The sequence below is a fragment of the Cuculus canorus genome, chromosome 1 (assembly GCF_017976375.1).
Source record: "Cuculus canorus isolate bCucCan1 chromosome 1, bCucCan1.pri, whole genome shotgun sequence".
Classification (NCBI taxonomy): domain Eukaryota; kingdom Metazoa; phylum Chordata; class Aves; order Cuculiformes; family Cuculidae; genus Cuculus; species Cuculus canorus.
Window position 1 is genome coordinate 192,741,319 of NC_071401.1, and position 19,469 is coordinate 192,760,787.

General features: G+C 45.2%; 2 protein-coding genes and 1 long non-coding RNA gene across 5 annotated transcripts in view; 2 read left to right on the forward strand and 1 right to left on the reverse strand.

Annotated features, from left to right (window-relative positions):
* Positions 1 to 13,232, forward strand: part of LAMB4 (laminin subunit beta 4) — a 42,337-nt gene extending 29,105 nt beyond the window's left edge. The window contains exons 26-34 of the mRNA XM_054059007.1: positions 124 to 284; positions 3,240 to 3,445; positions 4,268 to 4,471; positions 6,061 to 6,205; positions 8,007 to 8,214; positions 8,831 to 8,969; positions 9,217 to 9,393; positions 10,414 to 10,567; positions 11,906 to 13,232. Of these exons, the coding sequence (XP_053914982.1) occupies positions 124 to 284; positions 3,240 to 3,445; positions 4,268 to 4,471; positions 6,061 to 6,205; positions 8,007 to 8,214; positions 8,831 to 8,969; positions 9,217 to 9,393; positions 10,414 to 10,567; positions 11,906 to 12,045 (1,534 nt within the window). The 3' untranslated portion in view covers positions 12,046 to 13,232. The remainder of the gene's footprint in view (positions 1 to 123; positions 285 to 3,239; positions 3,446 to 4,267; positions 4,472 to 6,060; positions 6,206 to 8,006; positions 8,215 to 8,830; positions 8,970 to 9,216; positions 9,394 to 10,413; positions 10,568 to 11,905) is intronic.
* Positions 10,627 to 19,226, reverse strand: LOC128851517 (uncharacterized). 3 transcript variants are annotated; one of them, XR_008448996.1, is made up of 7 exons: positions 19,152 to 19,226; positions 18,920 to 19,048; positions 15,696 to 15,789; positions 13,240 to 15,174; positions 11,865 to 11,928; positions 11,410 to 11,549; positions 10,627 to 11,218 (listed from the first exon to the last, which is right to left on the reverse strand). It is a non-coding gene; the product is annotated as an uncharacterized LOC128851517 (long non-coding RNA). The 3 variants fall into 3 exon arrangements; XR_008449072.1 differs by lacking the exons at positions 18,920 to 19,048; positions 19,152 to 19,226 and adding an exon at positions 17,755 to 17,889; XR_008448954.1 differs by lacking the exons at positions 18,920 to 19,048; positions 19,152 to 19,226 and adding an exon at positions 17,276 to 17,397.
* Positions 17,526 to 19,469, forward strand: part of LAMB1 (laminin subunit beta 1) — a 46,352-nt gene continuing 44,408 nt past the window's right edge. The window contains exons 1-2 of the mRNA XM_054057853.1: positions 17,526 to 17,684; positions 17,777 to 17,946. Coding sequence (XP_053913828.1) covers positions 17,648 to 17,684; positions 17,777 to 17,946 — 207 coding nt within the window. The 5' untranslated portion in view covers positions 17,526 to 17,647. The remainder of the gene's footprint in view (positions 17,685 to 17,776; positions 17,947 to 19,469) is intronic.

Here is a 19,469-nt window from a genome sequence, read left to right on the forward strand (position 1 = left end):
GCAAGTAAATATTTCTGCTCATTTAGAAATGTATCTCTTGTCCCCTAAAATATTATGCATCTCAGTTCTAGTTTAAGAACAATCTGGACTGACTTCTGCATAACTTCTGTATTTCCCTTGCAGACAAAAAGTTGCACAAATGGATCGCCTTCACCATACACTATATGAGTTTCCTGACCTTAACAAGAACATAGAAGATATTGGGGAAGAAGCTGACCTAGTGTATGAACTTCTGCAACAGAAAATACATCTGCATCAAAGCTTTCATCACTTGAACCTCAAAGGTAAGGCAGACAACGATTCATTGAAATAGGTGAACATTTTCCGTGAAATTGCAGAATGTTTTTGTGGTTTTCGTTGAGCCATATGACACTTCAAAGATCCCTAGATTTTATCTAGCACAAAAATGTAAATTCTTACAGCATTTTATACTGACCTTCCAAACCCCATTTTATCTTAAAATGCCATGTTTTTGAGCATCCCAAATTTCAGATGCATGTGCCAAAGTCACATCAGTCAGAAGTCTCATGAATCCAGATGTTTACATCAGGATTTAAAAGCCACTCAGTTTCACAGTATGGACTCTCAGATCATACAGTGGAACAGCAAAGGAATTTTTTCTCTGCTTGACTCCTCTTGCTCTTAGCAATACTTAAAGAGTGCTGTATAGTGATACTTTGTTTAATTAAAGCAGACAGTCATAGTGCAACTTCTTAGTGTTCCCATGGGAAAATACATGACTTTTTGTGGTAAGAAACTAACTCTCCATCATCAAAAAATGTGAAGTCAGAACTGAGATCTGTGGCATTTTTGAAAGAATTGCACTGTCTGTGCTTGAGCACAGTCTCAATCAACTGCTAATAGCAGTAATGCCAATGTCACAAACCGATTCCTGGAGAAAGATGGGGATGTATCAGTTGGGGATCTTGAACAGACACTAGATCATCCACAGTGACAGGAAGTTATCAGCAGTACATTCTCCAAAGAGACTGCTGCCAAGGTATGGACTCCTAGAAGGTAAGGCATGGCCCACAGGAGGCACAAGCTAAAGGCAATGCACTCCCATTTGCAGCTCCTCTGTGTTTTGTTAGGGTGAGAAAAAGACTGGCCTAGAACAAAAAAAGAAGGAAAAGTCAACATAATATGAGGATGAGAGAAAGGAAGAGTGGAAAAAGGAATTAATTAATATTTAGGGCTCCCCTGTCCTGTTGTAGTTCACAGTGCCTCTGGGGCCAGGTCTTCCACTCAGGTCCCCACAGGAGTGGTCAGCACAGCTCTCCCAGGCTCCACTTCCCAATACAGCTGAATCTAGTGGAGACTCTGAGAAAGGCAAGAAGATAAAGAGACAATAAATCCCAAGGAGGTCAGTTGATGCACAGCTGAAGCATCCATGGTGCTTTCTGGTCACGTTCCAAAACCACTACATATTTCAACCTCAGGAGTTAAACAGCCCTATAAAAAGCGCACGGGGGTGTGGGGAGAGGAAGACCTTGAATTTAGGCTGAGTTTTTGGCCAGGACCACAAATATTCATCGGCCCTGCTACCAAGCATCTAACAGCAGAGAAATAACATTTTCTTCAAGATAACCGCCTTCTCTGATACCCAGTAGAAAGCCTGGCTCCCACCTTCATTTTGGGACCAGCAGTAAATTCTAGGTACAGAGCCGTACCTGCCTGCTTTTCCCCTCTCTTTTTTTGCTGGGGTAAAGCAGGATATTGGCCACATACATCATCTGGGGCACATTTAACACTTGTGCCCTAGACAGACGTGAGGAATAGGCTCCTACTGACCTCTTTGCAAGGGGTCAGGACTCAGATACTTCTACACATGAATACACTGAGCTGGCTGACCCAGAAACATCAATATCTACTGACGAATTAAAATCACTGGAAAAAACAAGATACAAGTGTCCTTAAGAGAATATTTGCAATTTATGAGATCTCATTAAGTTATGGGTTTCCAGCCTTAGCCCCTGGCTTTGCAGCCACTGTGGTACGGTGATGCAGTGAGCACAGCTTCCTAGGCTGTAAATCAAGCCTGTCCCAAGACATTGTGTTTAATGTAAAGGAACTTGGAAGGTCTACAGCTCCATCACAAACCAAGCATGAAAAATGCATTTGAGCCACTTAATGGAGAGCTGAACCACTGTAAAATATTCCTTCGATGGAATTGCTGCACAGAATACAGCCTCTGGCTTAGATACCAAGTTACAGCAATCTCTTGCCAGGTATTTTGTGTTAGGAGCTAACTTTAAACTGTACATTGTTTCCAAGAGTTACAAGATAAAATAAATAGTGCTGTTTCCATACGATAACTAAATATTGTTCAGCTTCAATCAAAGCAAGGCTGAGGCCTTCAGAGCATAATTCAAAGAACACAGGACGTGGCGAGTGCCTTGTCATTGACTTCACCTAGTGTTGGTTACCAGCTCAAAGAGGGGTGTTAATCAATGATCTCTAGTGCTTTTTCACTGCTCACACATCAGTTCTGGCTCATTCCACATAATTCCTCTTGGGAATCTGGGGACAACTCTGGGTTCTCTGGAGATCTGGAAAGCTTTACCAGCAGCTTTAAATTATATGTTTTGCAAAAGGTCTGAGTCCTTTCCTTAGGCTGTTAATCTGCAAAAAAAAATGTAATATTCTCCAACTTTTTTGAGGATGCTTATGGGAAAGTTTACACTAAACAAACAAGAAAGACTCTTGCTGTAAAGTATTTTTTGCCTGACCCACAAGCTTATCATGGAAATTTTTTTTTTTTTTAAAGCATCAACCTTGAAACTCGATTTTCCAGAGCCAGAGAAAACACATAAATTCCCATTTGTAATCTAAATTTTGGCCTCAGTTCAGCAGACCATTTAGGTTTTGGATGCTATGCTGAACAGATGGGACAAATGCTTTCCTGGTCATTCATAAGTTTTACAAATGGCAGAAACAATTCTCCTGCCTAAACTTCAAGACAGCGTAAATGACAGCAATACCTGGGCTACTGATGAACGCAGATCAGAGATTTTGTAAGTATCAAGAACTATTCCTGTTTGGCAACTGGCTGATTAACACTTTGAAAAGCTCAACTGAGAAAATGACAGCTTCCGTCCCTCCATGCTGACCCAAATCAAACATCAGTGACAATAAACTAAATCACTTGTCACTCACCATTTGTCCGAAATTCAAGTAAATACATGAATTAAATGCAACCACAATGCAGTTGGTACTAAAACAGATTTCTGTTGCTACAGAGGCCATCAGCAACATTAGAAAACACTTTGAAGTGTCATTGCTGGCAGAACAGAAGACCAGTGGGATAAACCCTACTGTAAGATACTCAAAGTACACCAGGAACCACGCGCTCGCTATGTTGGGCCACCACACTTTGAAAGCAAGCAACATGCTGGAACAGCTCAAGATGATCAAGATCCCAAACATCCAAAACTTGAATGAAAAGGTAGACACTGAATTTTGAATAAAAGCTAAACAAAAATCTCTTTTTTTTCCACTCTCTTAGGTTTCGTTTTAAGAGGGTGCTTACATGCATTTTTAAATCTGGAAAACGACATTTCCCTGGCACAGACATACAGTCACGTCAGAAACAGCTGCACTTCTCAGCTGTGGTTACTACCACCCTTCTGGAAGCCATTGCTTCCAGGGCAGACTGAACACAAGGAACTGTTTAAGTAGTCTCAAGAGGACATCAGTGTAAATTCATAAAGATTAACCCCAACTTCCTCCATCAGTAACTTAAACTAAGCATAGCAAATTTGCTCTGGAGTAGATGGGGAATGCTCACATATCATTTGTATCACCCATGGGATAGGAAGGGATTTCTGTCCTGCAGGAGGTCAATGAATACTCGATCTGGTACAGATCATCCATCTAGGCCTACATGGAGGGCTAGACATGGTACATGTTGTTTGAGTGGTTATCTGGATCCTTGACCATTGACCCGTGGGCTGTGTATGGCCATGGGACAGTTTCATCCCTTTTGCTACAGAGGAATAAAGAAAGGGTCTTAGTGCAACACATGGAGCCGAACAAATGGCTCCTGTAAGGATGCTCGATGCCATGGGCTGCCATTGCATCCTTCAAGATGGGGAGGGAAACCTGTAACTGACAGTAACACCCGTCTTCAGAGAGACCAGACCATTATCTCTTCAGGGAAATCCCATCCTATGTTCAATGTTCATGTGATGTCAAACATCTTCCTTCCCCCAGAAGCGTAACTCGGGCCCCCAGAGTAGTCCTGACATAAGCATCTTCCTTATTGCAGATGTGTGGTTTGCCAGGAGACCAGCCCTGTGTCACAGCCGCCTGTGGGGGAGCTTTGTGCCGGGACAGTCACGGGCTCAGGCACTGCGGTGGCCCAAAGTGCAGCGGAGCTCTTCCTCTCTCCACTGTTGCTTTCAGGAAAGCTGAGGAGACTGCTATGTTGCTAAATAACTTGACTACTCAGCTACAGGAACCTGAGAATCAGGTGCTGTATATCAAATCTACATTTGTTCTGTGAAATGGTTTAAAGATGAGATTTGGGAGGTCGCAAATCAACAAAATCTCACCTGCTCCTTGGACAAAGAGTAGTGACGTAGTGATGCTGTTCCAACAGCACAGACCTATTGCGGTTCAGTACCAGGAGTACTAAGTACCAGTCCCACCAAGAGATTGCAGCTCTAGCTCATTGCTGCCAAGTTCTCATGGGTCATGCTGCCCTGTGCCTATGGGATTTAGTGGCATCAGGCTAGTATTGTCTATATTTTTACTGGGAAAGATTCAAATGGCACCATTTGTCAGTAGCTTGAATATGGCCCATGCTTATTGCAGTGGGATTACTGCTGTGCACAGCGTTAAGCTCTATTTATACAACTTAATATCACTCATATATTTGCCCTTAAATAATTTTTGCAAATTATTTCAAGATGAAGCTTTTCTGCCCCTGGTGATGTTTAGAAAGGCATCAAGTAGTCAGCTGTACTAGACAGTAGTGGTGAAAAATAACTCCAGCAAAGTGTGGCCAATGCAACAGGTGCCAAGGAAACAAAACAGACAAATTCCAAAATACCAGTAATGACAGTTTGTTCTTATTAACAATCAGAGATGATGCCTGTTACAGATATGGGCAAAACACATTTTCCAATAGAAATGTCATTCTGTTGTGGCTTTGTCCTGTCCCTGCAGGGTGCCTAGGCATCCATTTCCTCTTTTTAACGTGCACTCAACACTCTGCATCACAGCTAACGGGTTTAGAAATGAGCAAGGGTTTAGAAATGAGCAATCGGGACACATGCCTGGGGCCCCAGGACACAGAGGGGCAGCAGCAAAAGGCATCTGCTGACATGGTGAGCTGCTGGGACATTGCCTTTGGCACTCATCAGCCTCAGGCGGTTCTGTGATACTATAAGTGAAGGATTTTGAGATGTTTCAGAAGGAAAACCATCACAATTTTTCTTGTTGCATGGAGAAACAACAAATCTCTTCCCTCTGCAGACTGCAGAGAGGTGGTACCTGTGCATTTTCTTAAGGCAAAGCCCCTACTAAAGCAAAACACTGTTGGAATAGAATCATAGAATCATTTAGGTTGGAAAAGACATTTAAAATCATTGAGTCCAATCTTTAAACTAACACTGCCAAGTCCACCACTAAACCATGTCCCTAAGCATCTACTAAATGAATGGCAAAATCTAACTTTTAAAGACAAACCTTGAACTCCGCTTTCCTTATTTGTGTCCTCTTAAGTGTATTTTTAACCGCAAGTCTTGTGTGAAAAGGCAAATTCAATTATGTGCCTTTTCTGTATGAATCTGATCACTGATGAGCTGCAGTAATGCAATAAAAAATAAGTCAGCACCTTCTTTAAGAAACAGAAGGGGTTGTGTTTTAGCAGTGGTTACAAAGAGAAAAAAAATGCTTGATTTAGGCATTTTCTGAGGCCAGATGAAGGCCATGATGTAGTAACTTATGGAGTTCCTAAAGGGGTCCCCTACTACTTTTCAAAGGCACATCAAGTGTTTCCAGCAATGATAGATAACCTCCAGAAAATGGCACTGCTATTTCTAATAATACTTCCAGGTTGAAAGCATTAGAAATATGGCAGAATACAGCAAGCTGAAAGGCTCACAATTTAATGAGCAACTGGAGAGGTCTATGAATCAAATTCAACTTGATGGAGAAATCACTAAGGAGTTCATCCGAAAAGTGAAAGACTTCTTGTTAGGTAAATATGCAAAGTTCTTTATTAATATGTATTCCAATATAATAGCCAGAATTATAGCATAATAGCCAGAAAATGAACTCGCTGTATACACATGATTTTTTTTTTGTCTACTTCCCTATCTGTGCAGTCTTTTTCAATCCCTTTTTTTCCTAGTCCTTCCTTCTCTCAGATGACAGTACTTTGTATTAATTTTCCAATAGACCTTTTACATTCTGATTGTCATCTTTTATTAATGTGCTTAATTTGAAGCATGCAAGTAATTCCCTCAGTTCCTGGTTTATCTGAGTAAGATAGTATCATACAATATATAATGACCAGGCACGTCCAATGCATCCTCACATTGTTATTCCACCCCCTTCTTCCAGGCCCATAAATAGACACTCTCTGTAGGGAGCGTGGGAATTAGGACACATACCACTCCATCGTCCCTGTAAAGCTGTAACTCGAGGAATCAAAGGATTCTGGTAGAACTTCACATCTTTCATAAAAAATAACAAAACAACCATATATACCCTCAAACATTTTCTAACCTCATGGTAGAAACTGCTGTAAGAAACAGATCCTACGTTTTTTTTATGAGATGCACATCAAAGGAGTTCAAATGTCGCAGGAATTTTTTAATCTCTTCAATGTAGCCAATCTTGTAAGTGTCTAAGGATTGCATGTTGGCAGTCCTTTGGTATTCATACCTCTACAATCAAATGGGAGGGAGGGCAGAGGAAATTACTCCCTTTGATCGGGAACATTTAAGTTATTTTATTGAAATGGAAGAAAAACTCCATTTAAGTCCTTAATAATTTTTATTCAATTGCAATTGAAAATTCCACCTTTGGCTCTTATGTTTCTCAGTAGATGTATGACATTTACTGACAATTGTAAAAGCTTTTTTTTTTCCATTAATTTTTGTTTTGTGAATTGAAGTTTAAAAACAGTAACAGCTGAGATGCATACAGTTACATTACATTTGCTGCACTCTGCATTGATGTGAATGGTAATTTTAGATTAATATATTTCTACAGAAAATAGCTCTCAGGGATGCACTACTGCTTGCACAGTACATGTCTTCTATTTAGTTCTTGGTGAGTTACTTTGAAGCACTAGCACAAACATTTAACATGTTTCAAGTGCTTTATCACCCAAGGTCTTGTCTGTGAAGGGAAGTGAGCAGAAAACAGAAATGATGATGAGACTTCACAAGGCATTGACTACTCCAGTTCTGTGTCCCTGTGTCTCTTAGTAAAGAACTAGGATGAGCTCAATTTGTAAATTACATTCTTTTCTACTGTAAATTCCCATCCTGTCTGAGTCTGACCCAAGTTCCTTCTGTAGCTTAGCCTGTCTCATTAGCCAGCGGAGGAACCACTTTCTCAATATTGTGGTGACTCCAGGGAAGGGATTACACCCACTGGCCGGCTTGGAAAGCTCCATTCACACCCCAGTCTCTCCAGTGCCTCTTTGATCTGAAGGCCAAGAGAGAAATGGGCTCTGACACATCTAGCTGTGCCATGCACTGATTTAAAACCTTCCACAGGCCCAGTTCTACATCAGAATTTTAATAACCCAGTTCAAAGTGGGTTCAAATTCTCATTTTAGCCAGTTCTGACAATGCTAACAGCAGTACCTGGAAGCATAATATTAAATTACAAAATGTTGGAGAAAATTCTCTTACCCCCTTGCTGCGCCTGTCAACTTTATTCTGCCACATAACTCAAAAGGCAGGCAGGCAGCCATAGCAATCATTTACATTTCACTGGGAAGAAGGAGCTGCTTCAGGATACCCTCAGCTCCATTTCTGTTGCAGATGAGAGCGCACCTCCAGAAGACATTGAGAAGGTAGCAAATTACATTCTGCAAATAAACCTTCCCCTGACTCCACGAGAGCTCACGGGCATGCTTGGCAAAATCAGGATCATTATGAAACCCTGTGAGAAGTACAAACTGAATGCAAGCAAGAGAAACAGAAAACGGGAGGAAGCTCAAATGCTGCTGTTGGAGGCACAAGAAGCTGAGTGAGTACGGTACTCTTGCACTGATGTGCTGACTCCAGCCAAGGGGGCACTTGTGCGTGGTAGCACTGCCCCATGCCCCAGGCAGTATCCTAGTAATACTGGAGGGAAAGTTCAGATGACAGCAAACTTCAGCTTGCAATTTCTACAAGGCCTCTCCAGCAGAAATGAGCCATGACTGCTCAGTCTGCGGGAGCCAATGTGTTGCAAAGAGGCAGCTCCGGCCACCTCTTGGCTCCTCTGACTGATAGATCAAAGAAGCCAAGGTAGCTACGGACTTCCATGGTGAACCTAGTGGATCATTTACATCTGGTTCACTGGGAGTTTTAAAATTAGGAGAGAGAAAATATGTTCATCCATAAGTGAGCTTTCCTTACTAGCCGTGCACCACCAGGCAGCCCACAGCATCCAGCCTCACCTTTAATACAGCAGCTCATGTGCTCTCAGCACAAGGTCCCTCACTGAAGTTTTGCTTTGCCAACTTATGAACCACAATCTGAACAACTGTTGTTGGGCTAGGGGGAACATTCCTGCATGTGAGCATGGGTGCATTTGAAATGTGTTCTTGCTTCGCTCTCCATACCACAATGCCACACATGCTTCTATTTTTCCAATCTAGTGAAGCAGCTCAAGCTCTTCCGCCAGTGGATAAAATTAATAATAAACTAAAAAATGTTGTGAAGTCCCAACAGCACTCCAAAAACACCTTCATAAAGTTGAATGAAGAGATACGAAGCATCAGAACACAAATCTCACAGGTATCTCACTGTAAATATTTTCATTTATTTATTTATTTACTACATACATCTTCATACTACTTCACCTTGAAGTTTCCTTAATGTAAACTCAAATAAAACCAGAATGTGATGCAGATATGACAACAACTCCATAATGTTAAAGGGTCTCCTTTTCTTAATCAGTTGACATTAATGTCCCTTATTGTACACTCTGCAAGCTGGATGGACATTGCATAAGAAACCACAGCCTTCAATTGCTCTGTTTTAGGCCGAGAACCAAGTGAACGAGACAAACGACAAACTAAATGATTTGTCAGCAAAACAGTCCAAGATGGAAGATGAAATTGCCACATTGCAGGAAAAAATGCTGATGAACAAGAATCAAGCTACAAAGGCAAGAGCACAGGCAGAAGCCGCACACAAGCAAGCCCAGAATATTGATAATGTAAGACTTTCTGCTATGTAGTAGGGGAAAAAAGATTCCCTCTGTGTTCGATAGTATTTTTAATTTGGAAGTGGAATTGTGTTGCACTGCTCCCCTGAAAACATTTGCCTTATGCCATGTAGTATAAAATGCCACAGGCTAAGAATAATTTCTGTTTTATTTTAAGGCTTCTGTAAATAACACTTCTGTTTGCTTGAATGAAAGAAAACATACACATTTCTCTAGCTACTCGATGGCATTTTTTCTTGTGCTGTGTATAAGACCGAGTTACCATGGGCACCAATAAACACAACAGAACAAATCACAAAACCAGATATTAAAATATGTGAGTGATGGAAGCAGCCCGGCCATTCATCCCATGCCATTCTCTTTCAGAGAAAACTGCTGTGGGAGTTACTTGGAGTATTTGGTTGGCCAGGTGTTTCAGTAGCTCCAAATTTTGAGAATGCATTAAAGCAGCTAGAAATCCGCTAAAACTGCAAGAACCAGGCACCCACAGCAAAGCCTGGAGGATGATCAAGCTTCCTGGTTATAAGAAACACAGCAGAAACCTAAACTGCAGCCTTGATAGCAATCTAAATCAGCATGGAATGGAGTTAGCCAGTAAATATTACTACAGCTAACGATGTGAAAAAAAAGAACACCAACAAAAAACCAAACCGATGCTACAGATAATTTATTAAATTTGAATTCAGCCTCATAGAAAAATTGAAATTTCCAGAAAAGCCCTATCGAAAGAAATAAAAACAGCAGATGCTTTAAAAATCTTAAACCATATTTTCTTTATATCCTCACCCTCTCTTGACACTTCACATTACTCCACTGGCAATTTAATTGATTTTTATCAGGTTTTGCAAATATACATTGCTCCATGTATACTCAAGGATATTTTTTTAATAGAGAATGAGACATTTAAAGTTTCATTCAAAGAAGATAATCAAAAAAGATATGAAAATCTCCTTTGGTACACTAGATTAATTATGAGATGCTCATAAATTAAGCAATGACTTTTTGTTACAGGAATTTGCTGACACTAAGAGAAAGTACGCCATTCTTCAAGAAAAGCTAAGAGCACAAGGACCTCCAAAAGTAGCGCTAGAAAAAGTGAAGCAGCTGAAGGAAGAAGCAGAAAAACTGGCTGAAGAGACTGAAAAAAAAATTAAAAGAATAACAGGTGGTGTTCTCACTTCCATAGCAAGCAGTGAAAATTGTGACAGTCATGAAGTAAACTGAAGTTTACTTCACAGACTCTAGCAGACTAGGTTCACCTGAAATAAGATTTAAAACAATTTAACTGATGAAAATCTCTGCTTGAAGCTACCCAAGCAGATTAAAAGCAGTTAAATTGATTTGGCTTATGTACTTTTTCTGACATAAATTGGTTGCTACATGTAGAGTTTAAGAAGTGTCCAGACAGAGATTTGCAGTGGTTTTATTCAGACAGTTTAAAAGCAGGAAAAGTGCAAAATCTGCATAAAACTTGGCTGCAGATTTAGCTGGGAGCCTTGATTTATACACTTGCTTTAGGTGTTTGGACCTTTGCACTCTGTCTTTTCTTGCATTACCCGAGTGATGTCTTGTGTTACAGAGAGCTGCAGGGTAGCTCTTTTTCGTCAGTCCATACATGTTCCCCTTCAGACATTATCTCTTAATAAAGGCAGAACAAGCCAGGTACGAATACTGGCTTGTTCAAACACGCAGAGAAACATTTGTGTCCCACAGAAGGCAGCAGGGCTTGAGTACACACCTCAATCATTCCAGTCCGCACTCTGGTGTCGTCACCCATGGGCACTGCCATGGAGATCGAAGCTGCTGTGCCCTGGACCTGAAAGGCAGAGGCGTCATGAGTAGCAGAGACTGCCGCTGCTGCAGCATCGCTCCTCGCACAGCCTCCACACACACTCCTTGCACAACGTCCAAAAAAACCATGTAACACCAGCAAAACACAGGCAGAAATTCTTATCCCAGGAGAAAATTCTTCAGGACAGGACCCCAAGAAATACTTTGAGCAAATACCTTCATAAGGAGCATTAAGAGCACCTCAGTCACTACAAATGCCCAGTGCATTGGGAACAGTCATTGTGAGTATTGTGGTTTTGACCTATAACCAGTATGTTTACACTGGTCTGGCTTCACAAGGACCAGCGGAGACATTCCTGTAAATGAGAGAGACGTAAGCCCATTACGTTTGAATTGTCTAGGCTTTACACACATCAGTGGGCACAGCGCTCCTCCGAGTGCTTCCCTTTAAGCCAACTCCTTTAAAAGCTTCACATCCTGCCCCATCCTAGTTGATGGACAAAAGCACATGCTGAGAAATTAATTTCTTTAAGGCTGTCGTGTTTCTCTTGCAGTTCAGCAGCCAGACTTTTCCCTCCAGTTGCATACATAACATTCCCCATTTGAAATGAGCTTATTGCCTCTAAAACTCCTGGGAGAAGAAACACTGTTAATCCCTGGATTTTACTTACATAACAAATATAAGCATCATTGCATGTCTCTGCTCTTCCAGATTTGGAGAAGAAGCTTCAGGACCTGAATCAAACCAAACAAGACAAGGCAGAGCAACTGAAACAACTAGAAGAACAAGTGATAGCCATTAAAAATGAAATCACAGAACAGGAAAGCAAGTATGCAACATGCAAAAGCTAGGATATGGACAGACCATCAGGTACAGTGCATTCATTTCTCAGGCCTACTCCCTCCTGAGCTTCCTGGCACCGAGGGCTGTCTCTGTAAATCCATCTGAAGGTGCATATAGTATTTTGGCATAGGCAATAATGTAACTTTCTCTTGGTTTGTTTGTTTGTTTGTTTTTTTGTTCCTGTCCAGCTGAGTTTACATGGAAATAGGAAATACCGCTTAATAAACTGGCTGATAAATTAATTGGGGTGCAGTCTCTGAGGAAGCTCTAAAATACTCCTGCCCACAGCTGAGGTCTTCTCCTTCTAGAGTTTGGGAATGCAAAAGGAGGATTGCTCAGAGAATTACAAGTAACTGCCTCAGAGGCTCCCTACACCCCGTGGCTTCTGCTGAATCCTACAACAACCTGTGGCTGTGCCACAGCCCCGTGTGGGGCTGCACAGAGCGGGATGGGGTGATACAGATGAAGGGCCATGGGCGTTTGTACCCATCGCTGCAGAAAGGAGCGGCATCCCCAGGGTACCATCACCCCTCCATCCCTGTCTTTTCATTAGGGCAGAGTAAAAGGGGTTACCAGGAATTGACCTTGCCCATGTGAAGGTCCCCTTGTGCAGCGCCGGGCCATTAGATGTGGGTGACAGGGAACCAATTCCCCAGTGCCCACTGGATGGCAGTGCACAGATGCTTAATGCCGAAAACATGTCGTTGTTAAGGGTCATTTGTCAATACTCTCCTGCAATACCTTTTTTTTCTTATACATATAAGAGATTTTTCACGTTTTTCTTTGTTAATGCAACCAGCAACTGGAGAATAAATCCAGCTCTTAGGTTAAGCAGTGAGTCTACAGAGCCACAAATACTGAAGTACAGTTTCTCCAGCTTTTATCCCGCATGCAAAACTTCACAGAAGTCAGGGTTCACACAACAGTTTCTTGTAACCTTAAAGAGCAGAGGGATTGACCCAAATTGTAGTTGAGCATGCTTTTCCATTTAATGTGAAGAAGAAGACTGGGGCTAAGCAAATGCTACAGAACAGCTAGGGTTTTAAAAAGACGGAAGGGAACTAAGCCTCAGTTTCAAAATCCCACCCATATTCCTGCAGGATGCTAAGCAGACTAACAGTGGCTTTTCCTTAGTTAAATCCAGTTGTGTCATTCCTGCCTGGACTGTCCCACAGCAAACAACCATCATAGACTTTATTTACCTGGCACGAGAAGCCCAGCGCTGCAGCAGAGCGCTCAGTTGCAGAACCAGACCACATCTGTAGTGCGGAATACCTGTAAAGAATGGAATGCTCTGCAGGAACACAGGGCTCTCAGCAGCTACCAAGGAGGATGGGTAAATGCTGAGAGTCCTCACGCCAGGCCAGCAGCACATGTAAACCAATCCTTATCTAAGAGCAAGCACTGTTTTGATCCAACTGAGATAAACTCTCCACAGTTATCATTCTGTGTTTACAAGAGCTAAAGTAGCATTCCTATGCAGTGGGGGACTTGGGTGGGAATTGCTGGCATGGGTGAGATTTCAGAGCTATTTCTCTAACTCAAACCAGCCATGCTCCAGGGCAACGTGCAACATACACTACCCGAATAACACCTTCTGTTGCAAAAATTATGGACTCAAATTATAACCCTGATATAATCTAACAGAGAGACTTGAATGCAGGTATGCAAATAATTTCTGGTTTAGCTTTCTCTGAATTTCAGCACTTTAAAAAAATCATTTGTGAGGCACAACTCTTTAAGAGTTACTAGGCTACAATCAAATTAGTGTATTTAGATTGACTTTGCCACAATTAAATCAAGCATCTCTGGCTTACTTGGAGCACACAACTCTCCAAGCTGTTCACATGCAGGTCTCCAGATAATTATTTCCTGCAGGCTTTAATGTGGCCCTGCTGCACTGCACCTGAAACAGGTAAACTGAAGCACCTAGAAAGAAATTCCCAATTGCATATAAATCAAAATTATTTCATTCATGGATTTAAAAACTTGAATTCACAGTCAGAAAGTTGACAGAGGCCTTCCTCCTAAAATCCACTGTTGGCTGTGAGATTTGCCATTTTTGACAGGCCACAAGGATAAGAAATCTGTAAACACAAGGCAGTTGTGGCCTGGAGGGAAGATGTATCCATAGGGTGAAACAGAAATCACTGGAAGAAAAGCAGGAACAGGAAGAAGAAAGTCAGCCCTCCTCTGCCTTCCTCCAAGCATGCTCAGATACATAAAGTGAGCAGACGTGACAAGACCAGCAGCTACAGGACACCAAACCCATCCTGTGACAGCTTCTGAGGTTTACAACTGTGCAGCATTCCCTATTGAAAGTGGTGCAAAAAACTTTTGAAGTGCTTTTGCAAAGTTAATTTCTGGGAAAATGCTGTATCTGGACCATAAATACCTATTTTCAGTTCCCTCTGGCCCTCTTTCTCAGGGGCAGAAGCGGCTCCAGAAAGCTATTTCTTGGAAAAAAAGATTGAAATCACTATCTTGCGGTCGAGCATTTTCACTTCAATGACATTAATCAAAATGCAAACTACACCTAACCAAATCCACATATAACTAAAGATACATTTAATTAAAAGTTATCCCATCAGCTCTATTTGATAGGCATTCAGCCTCTGCCGTGTTACAATAAAATGGGTATAAAGTAGGTCCCACTGAGATCAAATTCCGAAATTTAGTTCTTTGAGAAGGCTTCCAACCAAGCGCAAAGACAGACACTCCAGTGCTGTAAAGCAGCTTCACCATCCACAAGGACAGGGCACGACACAAAACTGAATTTTTATCTTTTGAAGATGAGATTCCCACTTGCTATTGCTCATAAGCACTGCAGAGACAGACAGACAATCAACAAGTTCACTGTACCCGATTACCCACACAGTGAATGCTGGTGGTTTCAGCTGCCTCTGAAAGGTGACCATGGTTATGGGTGATGGTGGCCACCCCAGTCCATGGCTGCAACTCCAGCTTGATCCCCGATGCCACGCAGCAGGGTCACTCCAAGTTAGAAACTCAGCAGGCTGTCATCGCTGTCATGCCATCCATGGCAAGGCAGGAAGGAGCCAAACCACGGCAGCAAGGAGCTCTGGAGGCTACTTTAACCCTTTTTAGGTTTAGGGGATGGTGGAACTTCCACAAGGCTATGAAACAGTAAAAAAAAAAAAAAAAAAAAAAAAAGGAGGTGAAAACTTTAATAAAAATTGAAAAAAAAAATAGGTCAGAAAATAAAACAGTGGCAATGAAACACTCTGTCATTGCACATTCATATATGGAGCGATGCTGCCTGTCTGCCATAAACCAAAGAAGTTTCTAACCGCAGCAGAGTGAAGAATTTTCTGTTAGTGTAACAAAAATGTTTGTTGTACTGAAGCTTAAAAACAAAGCTGTGCTGTGATATACATGACAAGATTGTGAAACTGAACTAGTTTTGTGAATTTAGAGGACTGTGTTGCAGAAGAGGTCCAGTATTACAATACCTGCCCTGTCAGCTTAAAATGGTTTAATTTCCTGGATATCTTTAATGAAACAGCCCCAAGAGTTCTTCAGTCAGGAGTCCTCAGTTATGTTTCAGACTTGGTGTTTAACCTCTAGGGCAAGTCACTTGGTATCTCTCTGTTTCTGCTTATCCATCTGTAAAATGAGAACAAATGTATTTACCTACCTTGGCAGGGTTTGCTGGGACGGCAGACTGTGATGTGTTTCCACTTTGGCACTGCAAATAGTGAGGGCAAAGTGTTCTTGAGGGACACCGGTACCTGGTAAAGATTTACACAAGTTTACATGTTACACGTGCACAAGCAAGCCTCGGATGTATAAACCCAAGCATCTGTCCTAGCCTGCACCCAGCATTGCTGTGTTCTTCAAATGCATTCATCCTTTGTACCTGCTCTTCAGTGTTTATTTACCAGTAAACCTTTCCCCTGGGCGCCAAGGTGACTCTGCCACCAGCTGATGAAGCCCCCAGGTCCCCCAGCAGAGCCTAGGGAACCGAAGGGAGAAGCAGCTCTAGCAGAGCCATCCACCCCTCACAGCTGCCCCAGAGTCCCTGTGAAAGCAGCAGCACCACATGCTCCCAGCTAACAAGAAACAGCTTGGCAGTGGCCAGCCCAGACTCAATGGGCCTCTCTGCCCATGCCAGGGCCAGATCCAGCCATGTGGGGCAGCGTGGGCACCATTCCCAGGAACAGCATTCCTGAGCCATGGGTGTTGGCACCACAGCACTGGCCAATTTGGGGCTCTTGAGCATCACTTATGACGGCTGCCAATCCCTTGGCCCTCCACTGGGTTTTGGGCCTTGCTTATGGGTATACTCCATCCATCCACAGAACCACAGAATGGTTTAGGTTGGAAGGGACCTTAAAGATAACCCAGTTCCAGCTCCCCTGCCAAGGCAGGGACACCTCCCACTAGATCACATTGCTCAAAGCCTCATACAACCTGACCCTGAACACCTCCAGCGATGGGGCATCCACGAATTCTCTGGGTAACCTGTGCCAGTGCCTCCTCACCCTCACAGTAAAAAATTTCTTCCTAATATCTAATCTAAATCTCCCCTCTTTTGGCTTAAAACCTTTCCCTCCCCAGCTTTCCTATAGGCCCCCTTTAAATACTGGAAGGATGCTGTTAAGGTGTCCCCCGAGACTCTTCTTCTCTTGGATGAGAATCCATCCACCCATCAATCCATTCATCCTTGCAGAGAATCATAGACTCACTAGGTTGGAAAAGACCTCTGAGATCATCGAGTCCAAACATTCCTGTCTGCCACTAAACCATATCCCTGAGCACCTCGTCTACCTGTTTTTTAAATACCTCCAGGAATGGTGACTCAACCACCTCCCTGGGCAGCCTCTGCCAATACCCAATCACCCTTTCTGTGGAAATTTTCTCCTGATATCCAGTCTGAACCTCCCCTGGTGCAGCTTGAGGCCATTCCTTCTTGTCCCATCACCTGTCACTTGGGAGAAGAGGCCAGCACCCACCTCTCTACCACCTCCTTTCAGGTAGTGGTAGAGAGCAATGAAGTCTCCCCTCAGCCTCCTCTTCTCCAGGCTAAACAACCCCAGTTCCCTCAGCTGCTCCTCGTAACACTTGTTCTCCAGCCCCCTGACCAACTTTGTTGCTTTTCTCTGGAAGAGATCCATCCATCCATCCATCCATCCATCCATTCATCCATCCATCCATCCTTCCACCCACCTATTGTTCCATCCATCCATCCATTCACCCACCCATCCTTCCACCCACCCATTGTTGCATCCATCCATCCATCCGTCCGTCCGTCCGTCTGTCCATGCCCCCCCCGGTGCCCAGCCCCACCAGCACCCCCGGCAGAAGGCAGGACCAGGTCAGCAATCCCACTCCCGCAGCTTCCCCGCAGACGGGGTCGGGGAGAAGGGCCGCCCCATCGTCGCTCGCCGAGACGGACGCCGCGGGGAGGGCGCAGCCCCCTGTCCCCGCTCCCCGCCGGTGCCGCGGGGCTGGGGCGGGACGGGCGGCCCCGCGGGGGCGGAGGAGGCGGAGGGCGGGCCGGGGGGCGCCTGCGTGGAGCAGCCCGAGCCGCAGCTTTCGGCGGCGGCGTGGAGGGGAGCGAGGCACCGTCCCGTTGCGCCGCTCGCCATGGGCCGCCTCCAGCTCGCCCTGTGCTGCTGCCTCGGTAAGTGCCGCGCGGCTCCCGCTGCCGTCGGGGCTCACGGGCCGGGGGAGCCCCCGCGCTCCTCCCTTACCCTTCTCTTTCACTCCGCGCAGCGCTGTGCTCCGCGGCGGCGCAGGAGCCCGAGTACAGCTACGGCTGCGCCGAGGGCAGCTGCTATCCCGCCACCGGCGACCTGCTCATCGGCCGCGCCGCTCGCCTCTCCGCCTCCTCCACCTGCGGCCTCCGCCAGCCCGAGCCCTACTGCATCGTCAGCCACCTCCAGGTGAGCACCCCGGGGATCAGCCCGAGCCCTGCTGCATGGTCAGCCACCTCCAGGTGGGCACCCCGGGGTAAGCCCAAGCCCTGCTGCATGGTGAGCCACCTCCAGGTGAGCACCCCGGGGTCAGCCCGAGCCCTGCTGCATGGTCAGCCACCTCCAGGTGAGCACCCCGGGGTCAGCCCGAGCCCTGCTGCATGGTCAGCCACCTCCAGGTGAGCACCCCGGGATCAGCCCGAGCCCTGCTGCATGGTCAGCCACCTCCAGGTGAGCACCCCGGGGATCAGCCCGAGCCCTGCTGCATGGTCAGCCACCTCCAGGTGGGCACCCCGGGGCCAGCCCGAGCCCTCCGGCACCGGTAGCCGCCTCCAGGTGAGCGCCCCGACAGCGGGGCAGGAGCTCTGGAGCCCGCCCGAGCTGTATTGCATCGGCAGCCGCCTCCAGGCGAGAGCCCCGGTGCAGGGTGCAGCGCCCCCGGGGCCAGCCCGAGCGGTATCGCGTGGGCAGCCACCTCCAGGTGAGCGCCCCGACGGCGGGGCAGCACCCCCGGGGCCAGCCGAGCCCTTCCTGCATCACCCGCCACCTCTAGGTGTGCACCCCGGCGCGGGGAGCAGCGCCCCCGGGTCAGTCCGAGCACTCTTGTATCATCGTCCACCTCCAGGTCAGCGCCCCGACGGGTGGCACCGCCCCGGGACACCCCGCCTGGCTGGGAATTACATCCCGTGGCAGCCCGGGATGAGGAGGCGGCGGGAGCGCGCGGGCAGCGCCGGGGCCGGGGGGATGGGGTGGATGGGCCGCTGCCTGCGGGCGGGGGTTTCCCGTGCGACAGCCTCGTGTCCCTGTGCGAGACCCGCAGCCCCGTCAGAGCATCGCAGGTCCGGGGGAGCCCTCGCGGCCGTCAGCTCCAGACCCCCCTTTTCCTCAGCGAAGTGAGTAAGGAGGAATGCGCTGCAGTTCACGCTAGATTTTGAGACTTTACCGTCTAGACAGCTTCCTGGTGGAGAGTGGTCTGTAGGATCCGGGTAGTGATTTGGCCACTGTTCCCTCAATGTAATTACATTAGTGTGGTCTCCAAGTGGCGGGAGGCAAATAAGGTTGTCCCGCACATCTGGTGAAAAAAACCAAAGCTCATTACTATTTGATCCAGAAGCAGTTCCCAGCCTTAAAATCTCTGAGGCAGAAGTAGTAGAGAAGAATAAAATATCACTTACAAGTGGAACTCTATTGAACTGAAAGTAAGGGGATAATCTCCGGCTGAATTTACTGTGGAGACAATAGGGACGGATTCTGCTACTTGGAAGAACCACGGGAAGCGGGAGGAGCCCTGCCTAAGGGGCTGGAGTGCTTGGCCTGTTTGTGCCTTGAAGTTACCAAGTCTTTCCCCCGCCTTTAATTTTACTGTTCTGTACTGCTAGAGTTAATACTTGATTTAACATGGGGTTTAGCTTTGCTGGAATGTTTTTGGAATATATGTGGATTGACTTTAGTGAAATTAACATCTCTGGTAGAACAAAATAGCAAAGGCACTT